Here is a 23,001-nt window from a genome sequence, read left to right as displayed (position 1 = left end):
AAAAATTGTGTTCAGTCTAATGGCTAGTGGAAGAGCATTGCATAATCTTGTTGCAAAATATCTAAAATTTCTCTGGCCAAAAGTTGTTTTAGCGAAAGGGATAAGTAGGAGATTATGTCCTTTGGTTCTAGTATCACGAGCAGTTTGGACATTGTCAAAAGCAGTTTTGTGTTTGAAGATTGGAGTGGTTAGGTGGCAGGAGCCCGGCCTATCAAGAGTTTAAATGATTAATTTGTCTAATTATTATCTTTTCCAGTTGGAAGAAGTCATCGAACAATTGTTCCTAGGTCTGCGAGACTCGGACAATATAGCCCGCTGGTCTGCCGCCAAGGGGCTGGGGCGCGTGTCGGGGCGTCTGGGCAGGTCCTCTGCGGGAGACGTGGCCGCCGGCCTCATGGAGCTCTTCAACCCCCGCGAGGGAGACGGAGCGTGGCACGGGGGCTGCTTGGCACTGGCTGAACTGGGTACAAATTTTTATTAATTATCTTTGGTGTACTGGGACGGTTCATATTTAAGGTTTTGTCATAAAATATCTCTGTGATCAGATTTAAGTAAAAATACCCACTATATGCTTATAAGTTTGACAATACCTGTGGCATGCATTGCTCTATGTGTGGCATGCATTGTTCTATAGCCAAAGGTAAGCTGTATGTAGTTTTCCAAGTTTGGGTAAGAATTAGAGATGATCCATTTTGCATCCCGGTTACTTGGAATCTTTGCTGTTACTGGAACTGTCGATATTATTTCTCTGAGGAACTGCTTATATGTATTTATAAAAAAATAAATGATTTTAGAAAAATTTAAAAAACGCAATAAAATATTACAAAATTTTTTCAGAAGAACCAATTCTTTTTTCTCCAAATTTCTTCTCCATAATCTAGCATCCAGAGCGGTAGATTGTATTTTCAATATCGCCCTGATTAAAGTCCAGCATTAAGAATCGAAATGCTGCTTGAAATGGCTTTAGCAGTATTTGGAGACCTGATTTGGGTAGCCAGGTACTTCCCCCACCTTCCTCTCTCTCATCTCCTCCCCTTCTCCACTGCCTTTATCCTCACAACTTATCCCAGTTAGGAGTTCTATAGTGTTACTGGCTGCCGACGGCTGGCAGTAGTTGGAACTTTTACACATTCATTAACAAAAAAAATAATTTAAAAATAGTTTAGTTTCAATTATTGATTCTCCTCATTTTTGGAGAAGGACTGAATTCAACACGGAAAGATTAATTTATTAATGACTAATTTTGTCCGTTTGAATCCAGGTAGAAGAGGTTTACTGCTGCCCAGCCAACTCCCTGCAGCTGTGGAAGTAGTCCTGAAGGCCCTCCAGTACGAGGAGGTGAGAGGACATGCGGCCACGGGACAACATGTGCGGGATGCTGCTTGCTACGTGTGTTGGGCGTTTGCACGCGCGTACGATGCTACTGTCCTCGCCCCCTTTGTTAACAGGATTGCCGCCGGGCTTATTATCACAGCCGTGTTTGATAGAGAGGTGAGCTATTATTTTGCAAACTAAAATACTGAGATGCATCGATTATTGACTGGACGTAGTAAAGTCCTGTTTTTACTCGGACCATTTGGCATTTCATCTGTCTATAAATTCGTTTGTTACATTCCAGTTGAAGATTTTAGCCTTGTTGGATACCAGGTTTTTATCCCGACAGAGTTGGCATGATTGTGGTTCCTACTACGAGTTGTAAATTAAATAATATGGTTAATGTACAGGGTTTTCCAATAAGAGGTGTTATTTTGAATAGCACACTATTTCGGTAGATGTTACTTTTGAAGCTGTCATTTTTTGACATTTGACAAGTAGAAACTACGCCATTAATAAAAATGGAACGATACACGCTTCAACAACCCATTGAAATTATTAAAATTCACTTGAGTGAATCAAATGCAAATCATCTTGAGTGATGAGGCCCATTTCCACCTCAGTGGCTTCGTCAACAAGCAAAATTGTCACATCTGGGGCTCGGAAAACCCAAGAGTTATTGTTGATAAGCATCTCTATCCTCAACGTGTGTCCGTTTGGTGCGGTTTATGGTCCGGCGGAGTCATTCGACCTTACTTTTTCGAAAATGAGGCTGGAGCAACAGTTACGGGGAATGTATTGCGCTATCGAGAGATGATTAATGATTTTTTATAGCCGGAATTGGATAGTATTGATCTGGACAACGTTTACTTTCAACAAGACGGCGCTACGTGCCACACAAGCAACGAATCCATTGATCTTTTACGATTGAATATGAAAATAACACCTCTTATTGGAAAACCCTGTATATATATGACACCAATCGCTCTAGTGGTTATGGTACCTACCAACCGGAATAAAGTTTGTAAAAAGAATTGTCACTGAGAGGATGTTGGCATTTCTTTAGACCAAGGCTGCCCAACCCCAGGCCCGAAAGAATTATAAGTGGCCCGCGTGAACCATTTTCAAAAAACCCGCCAATCCGCCAATTTGAAAAAGTGTCGCGGGCCCGCGGTAAAACAAACAATGCAGCTTGCTCGCGGTCACTAGTGTTGCCAACGAAGGCGATTTATCGCTATTTAGGCAACTCAGAACGAGAATCAGCGACGAAAAAATCTAACCTGTTACTGAACTTACTTTTTAAACAAAATTACACCGGTTTTTGATATAATATTTTTTGCGTCCGAAATGGAATCTTGTAGCCACCCCTCCCCCCATGGAATTCGAAAAATTGTTGTGGGGAATCACATATGATGTTTTTGGGTGCGCGGAATTATTTCGCGGAAGTTCCGTAACAACCCCCCCCCCTATGGATAATATTTTGTGGGAGCACTCATTTTGAATTTTTTTTGTGGGTAATTATGTTTTAAAGAAATTCTCTAACAACCCCCCCCCCCTCCCATGGAAATAGGAACCGTCAGGTATTCAGTGGCCCGCCAGTGATTCAAAATCGTCAATTTCGCCCAACTGTTAAAAAGGTTGGGCAGCCTTGCTTTAGACAAATCGTATAATTCCTTATTTGAAATTAAAAAATGTTACTGACTGTTTGGTGCGGTTTGTGGTCCGGCGAAGTCATTGGACCTTGATTTTTCGAAAATGAGGCTGGAGCAACAGTTACGTTGAATGGATTGCGCTATCGAGAGATGATAAATGATTTTTTATGGCCGGAGTTGGATGGTATTGATCTGGACAACGTTTACTTTCAACAAAACGGCGCTACGTGCCACACAAGCGGCGAAACCATTGATCTTTTGCGATTGAATATCAAAATAACACCTCTTATTGGAAAACCTGTAGTTTGCTTTAGAGTTAGCTAGCGCCCTTTGTGGCAGCTGGACGCGTCATGCCGTCTCCAACCGCTTTAATAATAATAATATTTGGCTAATTTATATAGCGCCGTTTTCGTGAGAAATCACCTCAAGGGCGCTTTGTGTTTTTTTAATATTTTCAAGGGAAACGAGGCAATATCCCTTTGAAGTTATTTTAAAAATCAGTGAATCAACATTTTAAATTAACTTACCAATTAGTAATCAGAACTTAATAGTAATGTGACTAGAGTGCAGTGTTTCAAAAATGAATAATCGAAAATTGTGCTAAAAATATTCTAAATTCGCTGAAGTTGAACTTGGGACGAGAATCGGTAACTGTAGGTACGCCAGATGTTTTCAATGTTATTCTTGGAAACTCTGAAAGCCCTAACAAGTGCCCAAGGTGATTTATTATCCCGTTCGCCGCCTTTTATTTCGGAACAATGCACCACTAACATAATCACCAGAAACAAGTGTACAAGGAGATGGACTTTCCGAACGTCACAGCGGTGCTGCCAAGGTTTGTTATCTATGTGAGGATACTGTGACAGCGCTTAATTAGCAGCAGACACATACCTGGACGGATGACGAACCTCGTGCTGGCACTGTTGGTGGCGCGGTGCACTCTTTCGCTGCAGTAGCTGGTCCAGTTTCCTCACCACCTGGGATTCTTGCTGCAGAGTCTCCATCCTCTACCTTCGTCGAATGTCACAGCGGTGCTGCCAAGGTCTGGAATCCATGAGAGGACATTGTGTCAGCGCTCTATTAGCAGCAGACACATACCTGGAAGGATGACGAACCTCGTGCTGGCACTGTTGGTGGACGCGGTGGACTCTCTCGCTGCAGCAGCTGGTCCAGTTTCCTCACCACCTAGGATTCTTGCAGCAGACTCTCCATCTCCGTGTCACCTGTTTCTGTACTTCATTTTATTTAACTTAATTTAAATTTCAATTTGTAATATTTATATATTTTTTTTTAATATCTGCATTAACTGTACAGCGCCCCTGAGGTGATATTTCGCAAAAGCGGCGCTATAAAAATCATCCAATAAATAAATAAATAAAAATACCTAAATGTTTACCTAAGTATTTAAGTACCTACTTACTCTTTTGATTTCAGAGGAAATTTTGTTTTTTTTATTTATTAAAGGAGAGAAAATTAGAAGCACACTTTTGTGGATGCTAGGTCTAATGATTTTGATTATTTTTTTTCATCCTAAATGGTTATTGTTGTAGAGTGATCGTTTGGTTTCTAACACCATACATTTAATAAAATAAAAATTGTCAAATTTGTGTTTCTGAAGTTTTTGTTAGTGTGGAAGAAAAGTAAGAGTAAACCTGGATGTTGAAGAGATTCATGATATAGGTGGGAGGAAACACAAAAGCCAGCAAATAGTTTCAAAGTTGAGTTGTAAAAATTACCTGTTATGATACGGCCAATATTGTTTGAGTATGTGTCATGTCTCCTTACTTCTTCAGAGCATCTCCTATTAAATTTATCAGTAGAAAAATTGGAAATTCTCACCTAACATCTGTGTTCCAAAGATTGCAAGTACAAGAGTTTTATCAATCAGATTGTAAATTTATTGAGATTTTTAGGTTTCAAGCGGCCCCAGACCACAGTTCAATACCAAACTCTGTAATAAGCCTCTAAAAAATTCTTGTATATGATATGATAATTTAATAACATTAATCTCTTTTCAGATTCACTGCCGCAGAGCAGCTTCAGCCGCTTTCCAAGAGAATGTGGGACGCCAGGGCTCCTTTCCCAATGGCATCGACATCCTCACCGCGGCGGACTTCTTCTCGGTGGGGCTACGCAACAACGCCTTCCTGAACGTGGCGCCGTGGGTGGCCGGGTACTCCGACTACACCAAGCCGCTCATTGACCACCTGGTGGAGAGGAAGGTGGACCATTGGGACATTATCATCAGAGAGCTGACGGCTAAGGCATTGCATAAACTAACGGAAAAGGTACCTTATGATAAGAGATTCTTTTATGTAGAGGAAGGCCTTTCTTCCACAGGGATACGCAAGTCTCCAATATGTACTCATGTTGCGTACTCACTTCGCAAACATCACGCACGTCGTTACCAACATTTCCCTCTAATTTTCATCGTGTGTGCGGCTCATTAACATATCTTTGCTCAAGATATTAAAGGAAGAAATAGAGTAGTACCTATGCAAACATGGACAGTCGTCCGTAGATAAAATGAAGTAATCAAGTTTGTGTAAATAAAAAAATAACATTTTAAAAATATGTAGGTTAGGTTAAGTTAGAGTGCGGCTGGCTACATTTGCAGTCCAGTGAAATTATGACTACCTTGAGAAAGCACTGCAGTGTTATGTGTATTTCGTTACCATCAATGAAAATTCCAAACTAAAAAAGGTGATACTGTAGAAGTGTGCCTTTTATTTCGATTATAATTTTCAATATTATACATGGATTTGAAAAATTTACTAAATTTCCCCCGTCGGTTTTCTATCCAACGTCAAAAAAATAGCTCATTGCGTAATTGTTAAATTAATATTTTTAGCTATTTTTGACATGCTCCAGCTTTTTCCAGTGGTGATGTTTCGCAAGCAGGATGTTAATAATACCATTATTTGCCTACCGTTTACGACTTATTTGTTAAATATATGCAAGATTTCTTGCAAATCATGTAGGTAATATTATACAATGTGTCATCACTGTTAACCAATCGTTTTTATCGTTCTCCCCTCGGAAAATAACTAAATCTGTACTGACAGATTCATAAATGTATGTCTTTACAGTGAGATTACAGATTGCATACTATGTACCTACATTTATATGTTATTGTACCTAAGCTCATGACATTTCAAATCCTGCATAAAGTATAGGTAAAATATGGTTTGATAAATGACATAATTCATGCATTCATGAAACTTTGGCCCAAAAATAAAGGGGTGGAACACTTCTCTAGAGGAAGGGGGAATTTTTAAGAAATACTAGTTTAGATACTAGGTTGAGTGTTATTTTTATAATAATATTATTTCTTCCGTGGTCGAGGGGTAAGGCTCTCGAATAGCAAGCTGGAAAACGCGGGTTCAAATCCCGGCGTGCGCAAGTAAATTTTATTTGATTAATTTGTGTTATTTAACAATTTTTTCATTTAAAATAATATGTATATGGTATATTTGTAGCACATTCCAGAGTGGAAGATACTCTCTGTATCACCATTCAGAATTGAAATGTTGCTTGAAATGGCTTTGGCCATGTTTGGTAACCAGATCTGAATAGCCATGTACTTCCCCACCTTCATTTTCCCCATCTCCCTCATCTCCCCACTACCTTCAGTATCACAACACACCCCGATTGAGGATGCCACAGTCATCCTATTATGTATTATAAGCGCCTTGGCAATTCAGTGCCTGGATCGGACTGCTCCGATTGCGCCCGGCTTTATATGACCCTTCACAGTGCCTTGTGACAGATCCTTGTGGTAATTTTTCACAAAATGGTGCTGTAGTAACTATCCAATTATTATTATAACACCTCGGGGATTTTTCTGCAGTTGACTTTTCTCTTTCCTCTGCCAGTTCCACCTTACTATCAAACATTAGGGTATCATAACTCCATTGTGAACTGCTACCCTCAATCTTGTATTCAAATCAATGAAATTTGAATGAATTAATTCTATTTGCAGTCTCCAGAATATATGGCCATCACCATCCTGCCTAAACTCATCGCGATGATCAACTCAATCGACCTGAACGCCCGCCACGGGGCCATCCTGTCCATTGGGGAGGTTATCCACGCCCTCCACCTCATCCTGCCTACCCCATCACCCGAGGAGCTGGTCTCCGCAGAGGTGTGGGACGCCGTGAGGAACATCGTTCCCCTGCTGAACAGCAAGTACCAGTTCAGGGGGCTGGGCGGGGAGCTGATGAGACAGGCCTGCTGCAATTGTATGGAGAAATTGGCTCTGGCGGAAGCTAAATATCATGGAGATGCTGTTATTGGTATGTACCCACCTACATAGTTTGTTTAGAAAAGTTTATCCTTTTTTCTCTGAAAATAATTTTCCCATAGTCCCATTTTCATGCAAATAATATTTCCAATAATATAGCAGATATCATTATTGTTGTGAATGATTCTTTTTAACCACTCGGAACATTAGAACGTCAAAAGACGTAAATATGATAATAGCGGTCAAGACATTAGTACGTCTTTTCACGTAAACGCGCGAGATTTTACAAAAATCGATTTATTTCCATCACTAGTATACGGATTGCCATGATTTAAAAAACAGAGTATCGATAATGAATAACGCTACGCGTCTGCATTCAAGAATATCTATGGAATGTAGAGGTGCATTATCTGAGTCGATTGAATCTGTCATCTTGTTCGTTCATAATTTATTGCGTTTTTAAATAATTTATTAAAAATATTTTAGTATGGACGGTTAATATTTTGAGGTGACTAATAGTTTTTAATTATATTTCTTCAATATATAAAGTGTTATTTCTTTATGATACTCAGAAAAAAGTACATTTTTCACAGCTTTGAAATAATGGTCAGCGATTTTTACATATTTTTGACGTTTTCAGAAAATGTATATTTAGACACGCAAATATTTACGTATAACAAAACAATACGATAGTGAATTTCATAATCTTTCCAAAACATTTTTTAGAATGAGGCTACGTTTCCCAAAACGTGAGTTATGAAGCTTTTAATAAAACTCGTGAATAACACAAAAATTTTCGCGTTTTGACAGTTCGCAAAGGAACACAAAGTAAATAAAAGTCCTTTTCTGAGAGGTTAAAACAATATCACAATTTTTGCTTAGACTCGCACACGAGTTACCACTAAAGAATGTAAAGTATAAATGTCGTCACATACTCCATCAGATTTCAATAATTTTGGCAGGCTTTGAAAAATGCAAAATTATTTTATCGATGAAATCAAATTATTAAAAAATAAAATACCGATATTTGACTTAGAATGTGAACTTTCAAATATATATTTTTTTAATTTGGCTATAATTCCTTATTGGTATTGTAAATGCAAAATAATTTTATGGTTTTAGAATTGTTTTTACTCATCAATAATCTTATCTCAAATCTTTTCTTTTTTTCTAGATGAATGGTTAACTCTTATAGAAAAATGCCTCGTCCATGATGTGATCCTCATCAGAGAGAAGGCCATATCAGCCTTGCCGGCGATCTTCAACGAGTATCTTTTTGACAAAAATGTGGACACCAAAGCGGCGGACGTGATTTACGGAGTTAGTCTCCAGGAAAAGAGAGCTGAGCTGGTGGGCAGGTACTGCAAGCAGCTGAGCAACCTGGGGCCCACTGGACTGCAGGCGAGGATGGGGAATGCTTTGGCTATTGGTAACATCCTATTAATACAATTACTTACCTACGTCAAAACCTAGTATGTACCAGAGATTGATTATTATCAGCGAAATCTTAACCCTATACATATTGCAGTTTGGAAAAACTGAGCTTTTCTCAGTTACAACAGTTTTAAGCCATTAGGTGAGTCTGAGGTGGTCTTCATATAAATACTATATCCTTCATCAATTTTATTCAATTCCTTAGTAAGGACTAGACTTCGAAAGTGGGTCAGTAATTAGGACCCCAGGTAAAGTATTCCCTCATGTTGGAGAGAGTTCAGAAGAAATTTCTGAGATTTCTCTACCTGAGAGTCTTGGGGGAGTATGGTTACTACCCGTGGCTCTATCCTACTGAATTTCTCTTGGGTATGTTCGGAATGAACCATATACTGACTTTCTCTTAGGTATGCTCGGAATGAACCATCTACTGACTTTCTCTTGGGTATGCTCGGAATGAACCATCTACTGACTTTCTCTTGGGTATGCTCGGAATGAACCATCTACTGGCTTTCTCTTGGGTATGCTCGGAATGAACCATCTACTGACTTTCTCTTGGGTATGCTCGGAATGAACCATCTACTGGCTTTCTCTTGGGTATGCTCGGAATGAACCATCTACTGGCTTTCTCTTGGGTATGCTTGGAATGAACCATCTACAGGTCATAAGGGATGTGAAAAATACTACACATTTCTTCAGACTGATTTGTGAATGGTTTGAAAAATCAGCTATCATGGAGAGCACATTCATTTCTATTTTCCCGATGGTTCTCTCCATCACCGACCGTGTTTTATGTTTTATCTCCCAGCCTGCAGGACTAACTTGCCAGTGGTCATGCATGTGCTGCTAGTCGGCAGACCAAGAATTTCTTCAATGGGATGATCTAGACTATAGTTATTCCTTGGTTTCATTCGTATACTCGATGACGTAAAATTTACAAATTTATTTTTAATATATCGTAAGAAACCATTCTCATCCATGTACCTTATGGCGTAATTTTTATGATAAAATTAATTCATTATTTCCATGACTGTGCGGAACCCCCCAAGAGGCGCACCGGCAGACCAACTTTTTTAAGGCTTACTAAAAGTCTATTCTCACTGCTAAGTAGTTTCATTTGTGTACTCGATGACATGGGGTTTGTCGTGTCGGGATCATAGACTACAGGGCAATAGTATCTACCACTCTGAATCGTGCCGCAAATTATAATATATAATAATTTTTGACTAAATCCATTCTTCTAAATTTTGTTTTATTCATCATTATGTTTAATTTTGTTCAGGTGCCCTGCCGAGTTTCGCCCTCGAAGAATCTCTGCCCCTCGTTATTGAGTCCCTCATCAAGTGTTCCAAGATCACGGATCCCACCTTCAAGTGGGCCGAGTCTAGACGGGACGCCGTTAAGGGATTAACCAACGTGTGCCAGACTGTCGGCATTGCCAGAATCGTGACAGCGCTGCAGAGGGATGGGGGGGACATCCAGGGGGTGTTCACGTGCCTGATTGAGTGTCTGGACGAGTATACGGTGGATTTGAGGGGAGATGTTGGTGCCTGGGTGAGGGAGGCTAGCATGTCTGGTGAGTTTCAATAATTTTTCATAAATTCATGTAAAAATTTATTTTTTTTGTCTGAATTTTCTTGGTCATTCTTTTCAGGTCATGTGCTATGGACTATGGACCTTCCATACATGCATTTATCTGTAAACAAAATAACACAAGATTCTTGAAATATTGTAAATTGAATTGGTGTACATAAATATATTATACATAGTGATTTATTTTTGGGGTATTATACCGTGTTGTGCTACCTACTTCTGACCTGATGATGGACACTGTAATGCTGTCCGAAACGTTTGCTAAAGAAGGAGGCAGCGCTTCACGGCATAATACCCCACAAATACATCACTATAATACTTTTGGCCGTGAAAATCTCAAATCATATCTAGTGTAAAAATAGTTTTTAATATTTGCTTGTTTTTGTATGTTTCTTGGGAAAGCACAGTACAGTAGAACCTCGTTAATTCGAAATCCAGCGGACATCAAAAATCAAATTTCGAATTAACGAATTCCCACGTAATTCGAAATTTTATGAAAAAAAAAAAAAAAAAATACGCCGAAAATCGATTTTCTCGGCCGCCTCTTCAAATCCGGGTGGTATTTTAGTTGTAAATTCGTATTAATACCAATTATTTCTTTATTTTCGCAATCGATTACCGTAGCGGCCGGCCCTGTAAATTCAGATATTCGCAATAAATTCGTAAAAATGCTATATATTTAGACGTAAATCAAGATTTTGCTGCCGATTTCAGTCGCGCCCTACCCTTTAAATTGAGATATTCGTAAAAATACGATATATTTCCGCGTAAATCGAGATTTCGCGGTAATTTTCCGTTGCGGCCGGCCCTTTATTTCAAATATCTGAATTTGAATTCGTAAAAATACGATATATTTCCGCGTAAATCGAGATTTCGCGGTAATTTTCCGTTGCGGCCGGCCCTTTATTTCAAATATCTGAATTTGAATTCGTAAAAATACTATATATTTCCGAGTAAAACGAGGATTCGCGGCCGTATTCCGTCGCGGCTGGCTCTTCAAATTCAGAAATTCGAAATAAATTCATAAAAATGCTATATATTTCCGCGTAAATCGAGATTTCGCGGTAATCTTCTGTCCCGGCCGGCCCTTTATTTCAAATATCTGAATTTGAATTCGTAAAAATACGATATATTTCCGCATAAAACGAGAATTCGCGGCCGTATTCCGTCGCGGCCGGTTCTTCAAATTCAGATATTCGAAATAAATTCGTAAAAATATGATATATTTCTGCGTAAATCGAATTTTGTCGGCAGTTTTTCGTCGCGGCCGGCCTTTTAAGTTCAGATATTTGAAGTAAATTCGTAAAAATATGTCATATTTCGGCATGGATCGAAAATTTTCGGCCGATTTCCGTCGCGCCGTATTTTTTCAACGCGGATATTCGAAGTAAAGTAAAAATACGATATATTTACGCGTAAATCGAAATTACGCGGCCGAGTTTCGTCGGGGCCGACCCTTTAAATGCAGATATTTGGCGTAAACTCGTAAAATTACGACATATATCCGCGTAAAATGTATTTTCTCGTCCCTTTAAACTCGGATATTCGAAATAAATTTGAAAAAATACGACATTCCAGTGTAAATCGATTCAGATTTACAAAATAATAATACTAATTAGGACGATGTATAAACACGTAAAAATACATTTTTCGGCGTTTTACCGCCACGGCTGACTTTTAGATTCAGATTTACGAAATATTATGATTTATTTTCGCAAAAATCAAATTTTTTCGAATTACACGAACAAATATTTGTGTGCGGACAAAAATAAATTTCGAATTACGAATTAACGAATTTCGAATTAAAAAAAATTTTGTATGAAAAAATTTTTCAGCGGAATTTTTTTTTGCGATAATTTCGAATTACGCGTTTTTTCGAATTATCGGGGTTCGAATTAACGGGGTTCTACTGTAATTGTTATAGTTGGAGTTATTGTCTAATTGAAATATTTTCCAGGTTTACTCTCCCTCTGCAAGCAGTGCACTGAGGAAGAGCCTTCTATCCTTACTCCCAACCTGATGAGGAGGGTTATGGTTGGAGTGGCCCAGCAGTCTGTTGAAAAGATTGACAGGACCAGAGCCTACGGAGGAAAAGTATTCACCAGCTTTCTACATTCGTAAGTCAAATTCACTGATTACATTATCCTTACAACATCATAGATTTATCAAATTCATACCAATAGCTCCCCATCTCTGGGAATTATCTGGACCAATGAAATTGCTGGCAGCAGTGTGAATATTCATTATACAAGTTTGACTTTTTATGTATTAGTTGGTATTTGTGGTTAAACCTTTTATTCACACAATAGAGAAACATCTGTCGCTTGTTTTTGGTGAGGTTTAGTGCGATGTGCATCCAGGGCTGGCCCTGGGTCGCTGTATTAGATATCAGGTATTATCTGCGCCTTGGCAACTAGGCAAGTCGGCGCCCAGAGCGGTATGCATTGATATGAATATGACATGTTTGTCAAACATAGACTAAATTAGACTAGACATGGCATATTCATTTAAAAATAACCCCAACACAATTTTGGTTTGGTTCACGTGCACATTTATGAAAAGGCCCACGCACTGTGTCGCAATGCGAAATGGGCACTGTGCATTGCGTTTTACCTTTTGTTGGTCTAGAGTAAGCTATTTTGCTTCTCAGCTATGCTGGGCAGGTTCATTTTTTCAATCACAAAAATAACCCAGTTCCAAATATTTAAATTTGAATTATGTCCAAATTACAACACCTCTGACAATAAATTCTCTATGATTTCGCTTACGAGTTTGAACGCTTGTATAAGGAGTTTAAACAGAGTTGGGTTGTTAAGTTCATCTCCATATTTGTGACATACGCTACGTGGCGTTATTTTTAAAATGAATTTAACTAGACAGGGCTAATCTAGTATAATACATCAATGTTGTCAAATATTAAATATTTTTCTCTATTAACACATCCAACATTATTTAATACTCTTAATGTACATACACAAAACAATGCCTGAAAAATTCTTAATGAGTACTTGTTGTAATTGTTGACAGAGATGTCTTGGCAATACGTATACCATTCTAAATCCATTGGGTTGTAATCAATCGTTGAAGTGACAATTAGCTATTGATGCAAGAATGTTCATCGACCCATTACATTCAATAACGTCCTTTATTTTTCAGCAAGCCCACAATCCCCCACATCCCGCACCACGCCGAACTTCTTCTCATCTTCCCGGATGCCCCGGAAGACACCACCGCAGCAGTCAGTTCTGTCGCAGACTCCACCAACGCGGAGACCTCCAACAACATCAACACCTCGGCAGTGCTGTGGCTGTTTGCCGTGCACACCATGCCACGCTTTGTCAAACTCCTGGACTGGGAGACGTACAGATACAATATTATACTGGGCTTAACAGTCAGCGCTGGAGATATGACTGAGAACTTGGTAATTTTAAAATTATTTTGTTGGTGTTATTTTTTGTGTGATACGAAAATTTTCGGTGACATGATGGTGATGATCATTATGTATGCTTTACAAAAATGACTATGTAGCTGTCTTAAGGAACATTGGTAAATAAACAGCTGTATGATTCTTTTTTCATATGAATCAAGACTCTTTGTGATGTTTTATTATTTACTAGACCAGTGAAAAATCACGGAATATTATAATTTCTTTAGCTGATAGAGAGGCAGTAAGAAATGTACCTTTTAAACGAACACCGTTAGTAAACTTTAAATACCATTAGTGATTCAGATTTAGATTTGTCAAAAATTTAAACACATTTCTAAAATACAATTATTATTAAAATAAAATAATTTTGGTACCTATTTTAGGGCTTGATTCTCAGTCAGTTTTCAATTTTGAAGATTAAAGTTAATTGAACATGAATAATTTTACGCATTTGCAGGAAGATGCAAAAATATTTCACCTCATCACCAACAACCGAAATTAGTATGCTTGATTTTATTTTTATTTTAATCAATGTTATGCTATACACGGTGTCCGGAAACTCGTAGTACAAGCGGGAAACTGGTGAATCTACATCACATTTGGAGTTGATTTTGTGTTATAACTTTTTAATTTGAGCTTCAGTTTTCGAGTAAATCGAGTCTGATGTCAAAAATTTTCCAAAATGTTTTTATTTTAAAAAATCGGTTGTTAGGGGGTTAATATCAGCTGTTCAATGTCTTAAAATCGAATCGAAGCGTAGACCTGCTCAAAAGTTTTTTATCCTTTAGTTGCCAAAAAAAATAAAAGAAATGCTCAGATCGAAAAAAATACTATTTTTTTGAGTTCTCTATGTAATGTAGATTCACCAGTTTTCCGCTTGTACTATGAATTTTCAGACATCGTCTATAGGTGTTGGAAGAATGGAATGGTACACACATTCTCTATCAATAAGGCCTTTAATCCTAAAGTTAATACATTGCTACAATTTTATGTTTTCCAGGTCAAGCACACAACTAGCGCCTTATTCACCTATCTGACAGGTTTTAACGATGACATCAAGAAGCTGTCTGCGATCTGTGATTCAATTATCCAAGTTTTCTCCGATCACCATGGAAACAATCGCATCATCATTCCAATGCTCAAATTTTTGGATCGGCTTTTGAGTTCCGGTCAGTTAAATCCTCAATTTATTTCGTGAATCAAACAATGTGTAAATGCATTATTTAAGCTGTCCATTTTTGTAAATCTTAACCATCATATTTTGGTTTTATTTCCAGGTTGTTTGGCCCCAATATTAGAAGACCCTGACAACAGTTTTGCAAATGATATTCTAAAGCATGTAAAAATAGAAATGAAGGGATCAAGCAATGTTTATAAACATTTGGATTCTATTAGTCTTCTGTGTCAATTAATTCAGGTAAAACAAATTTACTCCTTAAAAATACTAACTGCACAGCATTCCCAAAGATGGCAGATCCTGAGCTCACCATTAGAGTTTAGCAGAAGCTGCCATTTCTACATGGACCAATGTCAATTGATGTTGAGTTAGAGGAGATGTGATTTGACACAACATACATATGAATACGTCTCTTAGTCAGGGATGCGATATAACACAACGGACTGGGAAGCCACCATTTGTATTGTAGTAGGTAATATGTAGCCTGTCTATTTGTGTCATATCGCAACCACTTCTATACTATATGACTGCCTCCGTGGTGAAGGGGTTCAACTCCCGGCGTACACAAGTAAATTTTATTCCATTATTTTGTGTTATTTCACAATTTATTCATTTAAAAGTAATATATAGTATACTTGCGGCACGTTCCAGAGTGTAAGAAATCATGGAATATTATAATTGGAGAATATCTGAAGCTGAAAATATTTGCCTAGTAATTAGAGAGACAGTCAGGAATGTACCTTTTAAACGAACACCGTTAGTAAGACCACCATTCAGAATTGAAACGTTGCTTGAAATGGCTTTAACCGTGTTTGGTGACCAGGTCTGATTAGCCAGGTAATTTTAACCTCCACCTTCGTCTGCCCCATCTCCTTCCCCTCCCCACAACCTTCAGCCTCAGAACATATCCCAATTATTTGGGATGCCATAGTCTCACTGGCTCCAGACTGTTGCGAGCAGTTGGTACTCTTGTACGGTTTTATATATTAAAAAATCTTTAGTGTCACACACATGGTCAACATTTTTTATTACTGATTTCACAAAACACATGTGATGTATGAACGAACCTCCGTTTTCCGGCAAGCATCTGTTAATGTTACATACGTATCTTATTTATTTTTTTACTTTTTTAGGTTGGAGGTGCCGTGTGTCATGCATCTCTTTCTAAACTGGTTATTTGCATCTGCAACGGCCAAAAGTACATTAGGAAGTCCACAGCCAACCGTCTCTACGATGCCCTTCTGATTTACGGCGATATGACGGGCATTTCTGAAGAGAATTTGGAACAGGTAAATTATTTTGTCATTCTCATGGTTATTGAAACCCGCACTGGAATCCTGTAATCAGTAAGAACCGGTCCCATGATAACTCAACACAATGACAATTCAACACACCTTTAAAAAGTGATATAAAGTATTAAAAGCAATGAAAAAAAACTAACCTGTAAACCTAACCTATTTAACCTAGTTTTCGTTTTATCACTTTTCACTTTTATCACATTATATTTCTTAACCTCTGGAAAACTTTTCATGCACCAATGACAAGAATTTTTTCACGCCCATTACAAACCGTTCATGCGCTGCTGGCAATGGAATTTCACCCCAGCTGGAATTTTTTGATATTCGATTTTAACCTGTATGCCATGAGAAAGTTCATACATTTTTTTAACAGAATCGCTTACACTTGAAACACTTTAGAGTTCATTTTTGATTCCATTTTTGATTTCTCTCAAAAATGGTCGGGTGTTCCAAAGGTTAACCTTTTGAACGCGTTAATTTGCTCCGTTTTAATTATACCCGTATGCGGTACATATTTTCAAATACCTATGCACGCAATTAAATGTCAAATTATAGCATTCTGGCATGATTTATTGGACTATATAGAGAGAACAGATTATTCTCCACAATATGAAAACAAATCCTCGTGTGTCAACACTCTTAGATGTTTATAAAAACAAAAACATAAAATTTCATACAAAGACGTACCGTATCTTTTGAATGTGGTCCCGCCATTCACTCGGCGTGTGTGTACTTAGGCCACTGCGTTGATAGACACAAGTGGGACATCATGATCACTTATCATTTTTAGTTATGAAAAGTTGTGAATGACATACTAGTACTAACGCCATCCGTTGACAAAAATGTAAACTAAAGGACTAAAAGGTGCGAAGAGGCGCACTTGATTATCGATCTTTTTTTATGAAATACAATTTTATTTTTGAGAAATTCTTGTAGTTGTCAGCATCGTGATAGTTCTACGAATGTCCAAGTGAGCAAGAAATACATTTATGACGAAAGAGCGCTGGAATATCGGCCGTCAAAGTTTCCGTATCAACTGTTGATACAGCCGCGTGTGAGTATAGACTTTTTGCCGTAACAGTTGATACGGCAGCGTGCAAAGAGTTAAAGATTCTGTCAGAAAGTTGGAGAATTTGTGCATATTTCTACTTCTCAATAAAATCCGAACGCATCCCAAAACTAAAAATATGATGAAATAAGCTTTAAAATTTTATTATCAGAAGTGAACATATAATTTTTGAAATATTACAATTTTGAAATCAAACCTAAAAAGTTTTAAAAATGGCTCCCCTTACATTTTTTCGTCTAAACACTGACCTAAAATTACTGATAAGGAAAAAAGAATGCGAAATTTATTAGACAAATATATTATAAACTTGTATTATTATTATATTATATTTTTGTTACCATCTAAAAATAATTAATGAAAAGTTCACAAAGTTTCATAGTTATTTCTCAAATTGCAGTAGGAACCTTTGGTTTCATTGAGGTGTACATTTTATTTATTCTGTAGTTGGTTTCTCTAACCTAACCTAACACCGTTTATTTCTAACTATAACGGTAAGAGAAAAGATTTCTCTGAGACCATAAGAGCTGTTCTGGAAAGCGAACAAACTCTACGGGTATTAGCTGTTTTTTCCCAAAACCAAACAAATTAGCCCGAGGAGTTAAACGTGTGTTGAATTGTCATTTTGATAAGTATTTATTTATTGTTTATATTTATTATTTATCGTTAATAATATTGTTTTGTCTTATTCCTTTTCAGGCAATGCACATTCTAGCCAACACCAACTGGGAGTTGGAAGTCCCCACACTGAGACCCATTAGAAACTCCATCTGTGATCTCATGGGAATAGTTCATCCCGTGTCCATCAACCGTGGAAATACAAGCAGCGCTAACTAATTAATAAATTAACTATCGCTTCCGAATTACTTTCACACTTGTACGTGATTAACGCTTTAACATTATATTTAATGGATGCTTACAATTTATTATTTCGAACTGCAGATCTATTGTCGGCAATATGACAAGGAGGAAAGATGCTTCAATGATGTGTTCATTCAAAGTTTCGCTTGAAACTTTTTGATGAGAATGAATTTTTTTTAATGACCATTGATGTTTTAAGTCCACATCACAAAATGAAGTATTTATTTTATTTTTGATATGGTTTTACTGCATAAAGTGGCAAAATAAGTTATTTAGATTATTACATGAAAATAACAAACTTTGTTTGGATTATGATCGAATTTTTTTAAATATTATCCCTGCCTTAATTACACAAAATAAAATAAAACGAGTTTTGGCGATGTTTTTTTTTTAATTAAATAAAATGGCGTCTGGTGTTAAGCAGGAATTTCAGGCTTATTGCCAATTGCATAAGGAGTGTGATTTCCTTATCACCATGTCAATTAAATTGTTAATGTGCTTATGTCATTGATGATGTGCATTGAAGTGCGATTGACGGAACTTAAATTGACCCTTCAATATCTTCACCCCAGCTACTTTGTAGACGTCTGCGGAAATCTGAAGTGTGCAAATACATACATTGATAATCTTTTGATTTTACTTTCCAAAACTATGGGCAATCGTGATACAGTAGAACCTCATTAATTCGAAATCCAGCGGACATCAAAAATCAAATTTCGAATTAACAAAACACCACGTAATTCAAAATTTAATGAAAAAAAAAAAAAAAAAACTGCGAAAATCGAGTTCCTCGGCCGCCCCTTCAAATTCGGGTGGTATCTTTGGAGTAAACTCGTATTAATACCAAGTATTCCCGTTGAAATCGAATTTTTGCAGCCGATTTCCGTCGCGATCGGCCCTTCAAGTTCATTTATTCTAAGCAAATTCATAAAAATACCACACATTTCCGCGTAAATCAAATTTTCGCCGCCGATTAACGTCGCGGCCGGTCCTTTAAACTCGGATATTCGAAAAATACGATATATTTATGCGTAAATTGAAATTTTGCGGCCGATTTTCGTCGCGGCCCACCCTTTAAATTCAGATATTTTAAGAAAATTTCGTAAAAATACGTCATATTTCCGCGTAAATCGAAATTTTTGTGGACGATTTCCGTAGCGCCGGATCTTTTAACTCAGATATTCGAAGTAAATTTAGTAAAAATACGATATTTTTCCGCGTAAATTGAAATTTCGGAGCCGATTTTCGTCGCGCCGGATTTTTGAGATTCAGATATTTGAAATAAACTCGTAAAAATGCGATATATTTACGCGTAAATCGAAATTTCGTGTTCCGATTTCCGTCGTTTGCCGATTTCCGTCGCGGCCGACCCTTTAAATTCAGATATTTATAATAAATTCATAAAAATACGATATATTTCCGCGTAAATCGAATTTTCTCGGCAGATTTTCGTCGCGGCCGGTCTTTTAAATTCAGATATTTGAAGTATATTCGTAAAAATATGTCGTATTTCCGCGTAAATTGAAATTAAGCGTTCGAATTCCGTCGCAGCCGACCCTTTGAATTCAGATATTTGGTGTACATTCATAAAACTACGTCATATTTCCGCGTAAAACGAATTTTCTTGGCCCTTCAAACTCGGATATTCGGAATAAATTGGAAAAAATACGACATTCCAGTGTAAATCGATTCCGATTTACAAAATAATAATACTAATAAGGGCAATGTATAAACACGTAAAAATACACTTTTTGGCATTTTACCGTCATGACTGTCTTTTAGATTCAGATTTACCAAATTTTAAGATTTATTTTCGCAAAAATCGAAGTTATTCGAATCACACAAACAAATTTTCGTGTGCGGGCAAAAATAAATTTCGAATTACGAATTAACGAATTTCGAATTAAAAAAAAAATTGTATAAAAAAAATTTCTGTGGATATTTTTTTGGCGAAAATTTCGAATTACGCGTTTTTTTCGAATTAACGGGGTTCTACTGTATATTGCAATAATTTTAACCGCTTTTTGGAATCGCTCATTTGGTCTCATAGAAATCATTCTGTCTCTCTTAGTGTCATGGTGAGAAATATTATCTAAAAAGAAAACAGCACCCTTAATATTCAAATCTAAAAGTTAACAACAGAAGGATTAAAATGTACACATTTATGAAACAAAAGTTTCCAACTGTAATTTGAGAAAAATTTATGAAACTTTTTTTTACTAATTATTTTTACATGGAATGACAAAAAAGTGACGTTACAATAACGTGTATAATAAATTATGTTTTTTTTTAAATTTAATTTTGTTTTGTAATATTAATTAGAAAAAAATGCAATGAGAGCCATTTATCTAACTTTATGTTTGCATTAAAAATATGAATAAACATTTTTTAGTATTTGGATGCTTTCAGCAATATTTTGTTTATTTGGATTGTATTGCAAAGCAAAAATACTCTGACCTTCTGACAGAAAATGTCAGAGGCCTGAGAGGTTAAGTAAAAAAACAAATATATATATATTTCCATATTGAAACTGAATTCCAAAGGGCTCGATAGATAGAGCAATTGAACAAACGGTTGCCAATCGAACGAGCAAAACGATAATTCCGCCGCATCAATGGCGCTTGTCTATGGGGTCTATACGCTCAATCAAAATGTACAATCCCCTGTCAATTGTCAGTGGCTTTGATTGCCTCAGTAAACGATCAATTAGCATTTGTCAATCACATTTTTTTTGTAAATTGACAAATGTACATATTGACAACTGATGAAGGGTTGCCTCACTGCGGTTGATTTCTCCAATTGCTTTCCGTACTGAACTTGAGTCTACTAGTCTAGGTAAAATTACAAAAAAGCGTAAGTTTGCCTGAAACGCTGAAAAAATTCGCACATGTACACCATGCTCTAAATTTTGCCAAACCTACAATGGTAGAAGTATGTAATTAATACTAATAAGAACAAAAAGGTACATTTTAATTGATGTCTATTTTAATTTCAAGTAACGTTTCAATTCTGAATGGTGGTCTTAACACCAGGGCGATACTGAGAGTATCTTCCACTCTGGAGTTATTCTATTCAATTGTTTTTTTACTTAAGCAAAGTCACTAGATCTCAATATTGATATTTTAATAAAATAAATAGTGTGTCTTATTTAGAATACATGTGTCACAAGAAAGTCGCACTTGCGTAAAATTGAATATATACGCAAATTGAAATTGATATGAACACATTCCAATGTTTGAAACTACCTTTGCTACTAATTACTGAAAGTAATTATACTTCTTTACCTGTTTCTTTGATTAATAAGTAAGTAAATGGAATCACCAGTAGCCAGTTTGTATCAAGTTTTTCCAGATTGTTCTGAATGCCGTAAATAGAAATACCATTTTAGAAACTAAATAAAATTATCTTTGAGATGTTGTAATTGAAATAAACATTGATATTTCTAAATAATTCAATTTTAATATCAAACATCAAAATGTTAACAACTTTCCGAAACATTTCGACTCTTTGAATGAATTCGATATTTAGAAAACACATTCCTTTTGTGTAGAAAATTATTAAGAAAACTGTCAATTCACTTTTTATGCCGTTTATACAATAAAAAACTATTTTTTTAACTTTCAACTCTGGCATTGAAAAAATTTGGAATAATATGGGTACTTTGACAACGTTTTTGGATTTTATTCACTGAATCAAATATAAATTATTTTGAAATAACTTGAGAAGAATAATTATTATCTCTTTCCAAAGACGAACAAATCACATATTTCCGCTATATAGAAAATACTTTTATAATGTACGAACGCCCCGGACAGATCTGTCCTTCAGTGGCTCTATTGGAATGTGATGTTTGAACTTAACGATGATGTTAACTCTTTAAACTTGTGATGTTTTGATATGTGGCACTTTTTCACTGATGCTTGTTTGCATGACAACTGTTGTCATGTCCGCTTATGGGGCACGGCCGCTCACCGCCCAACTCTTGTGACATCCGCAGAGAAAAGGTTAAAGAAACTTAAAAAAAAAATATATATGAATTTATGTAGTAATCTCTAATAATATTGATAATTATTATTGTAATTACTAATAAATAAAGCTTACTGTTAAATACCACTTTAAACGAATTATTTAATTTTTTGCAGCAACAGCAGTGGCATTTTTAAGTTTTTTTAAATATGTACTTCGCACTAAATTTATTTATTAATTTTTTTAATTATAAATCATAATAAACACTAATACGAATAATAAAAACCATTGTTTTATTGAAGTTTTCTTTTGTGTACATTAATCAAAGCAGGTTGTCTTTGTAAAAACATCAAAAATTGTTCAGCGAATACAGCAAAAGCTGCCAAAAAAGGGCCCATAGAAAACTCTCGTCCATATGTAATTAACAGAAAACATTACTACAGTCTACTAAGAAATATCAAGTTAAGACTCTTCTGGAGAACTGGGAATTTTGGTGCTGTAGAAGAAATTGGTGTCTGCTGAACAAGATAAAGCCACGAGCTATGCTAAATGTTTGAAAAGCCTTCAAAAACAAGATTTATAAAACAGGAACAGCTCAAGAGCATAAGCAGCCAATAAAGTGGCTTCTTTATGATCTAGTAGGACAAGGAGTGCTGGGAGACCTAGACAGGGTGACTGGATGGTACGGAGACCAGCACGGCATCCTTGGGCGTATGAAACTGGAGGGAGACAGCAGGAAATCAAATGTTCTACTATGTATATGAAATGTATGTTACATTCAGTGAGCAATTTACTATATTTACGCCGCTATCGACCCAAAATACGGTCTGGCATTTAATAGTTTACAAAAATTGATGGCGCTGCGATCATTAAAGGTTTTAAATGGCAACACCGAGATGGCTCATAGGAAAAACAATGTAAGATTATAAAAGCACAATGATGGTCCAAGTATACATTTTTACTTTAACCA

At 36.6% G+C, this 23,001-nt stretch overlaps 1 protein-coding gene across 1 annotated transcript in view; it reads left to right on the top strand.

The window, feature by feature from the left end:
• Positions 1-22,302, top strand: part of Tbcd (tubulin folding cofactor D) — a 28,069-nt gene extending 5,767 nt beyond the window's left edge. The window contains exons 6-17 of the mRNA XM_089632313.1: positions 257-464; positions 1,262-1,491; positions 4,985-5,254; positions 6,949-7,264; positions 8,387-8,641; positions 9,926-10,219; positions 12,194-12,353; positions 13,393-13,657; positions 14,664-14,832; positions 14,941-15,080; positions 15,974-16,129; positions 17,904-22,302. Of these exons, the coding sequence (XP_089488439.1) occupies positions 257-464; positions 1,262-1,491; positions 4,985-5,254; positions 6,949-7,264; positions 8,387-8,641; positions 9,926-10,219; positions 12,194-12,353; positions 13,393-13,657; positions 14,664-14,832; positions 14,941-15,080; positions 15,974-16,129; positions 17,904-18,041 (2,601 nt within the window). The 3' untranslated portion in view covers positions 18,042-22,302. The remainder of the gene's footprint in view (positions 1-256; positions 465-1,261; positions 1,492-4,984; positions 5,255-6,948; positions 7,265-8,386; positions 8,642-9,925; positions 10,220-12,193; positions 12,354-13,392; positions 13,658-14,663; positions 14,833-14,940; positions 15,081-15,973; positions 16,130-17,903) is intronic.
• The last annotated feature ends 699 nt before the right edge of the window (positions 22,303-23,001 follow it).

This window comes from Hesperophylax consimilis, chromosome 6 (genome assembly GCF_061612785.1).
Source record: "Hesperophylax consimilis isolate HC1 chromosome 6, BYU_Hcon_1.0, whole genome shotgun sequence".
Classification (NCBI taxonomy): domain Eukaryota; kingdom Metazoa; phylum Arthropoda; class Insecta; order Trichoptera; family Limnephilidae; genus Hesperophylax; species Hesperophylax consimilis.
The sequence above is the reverse complement of the archived record's forward strand: the minus strand, read 5'-3'. Positions and strand labels throughout refer to the sequence as shown.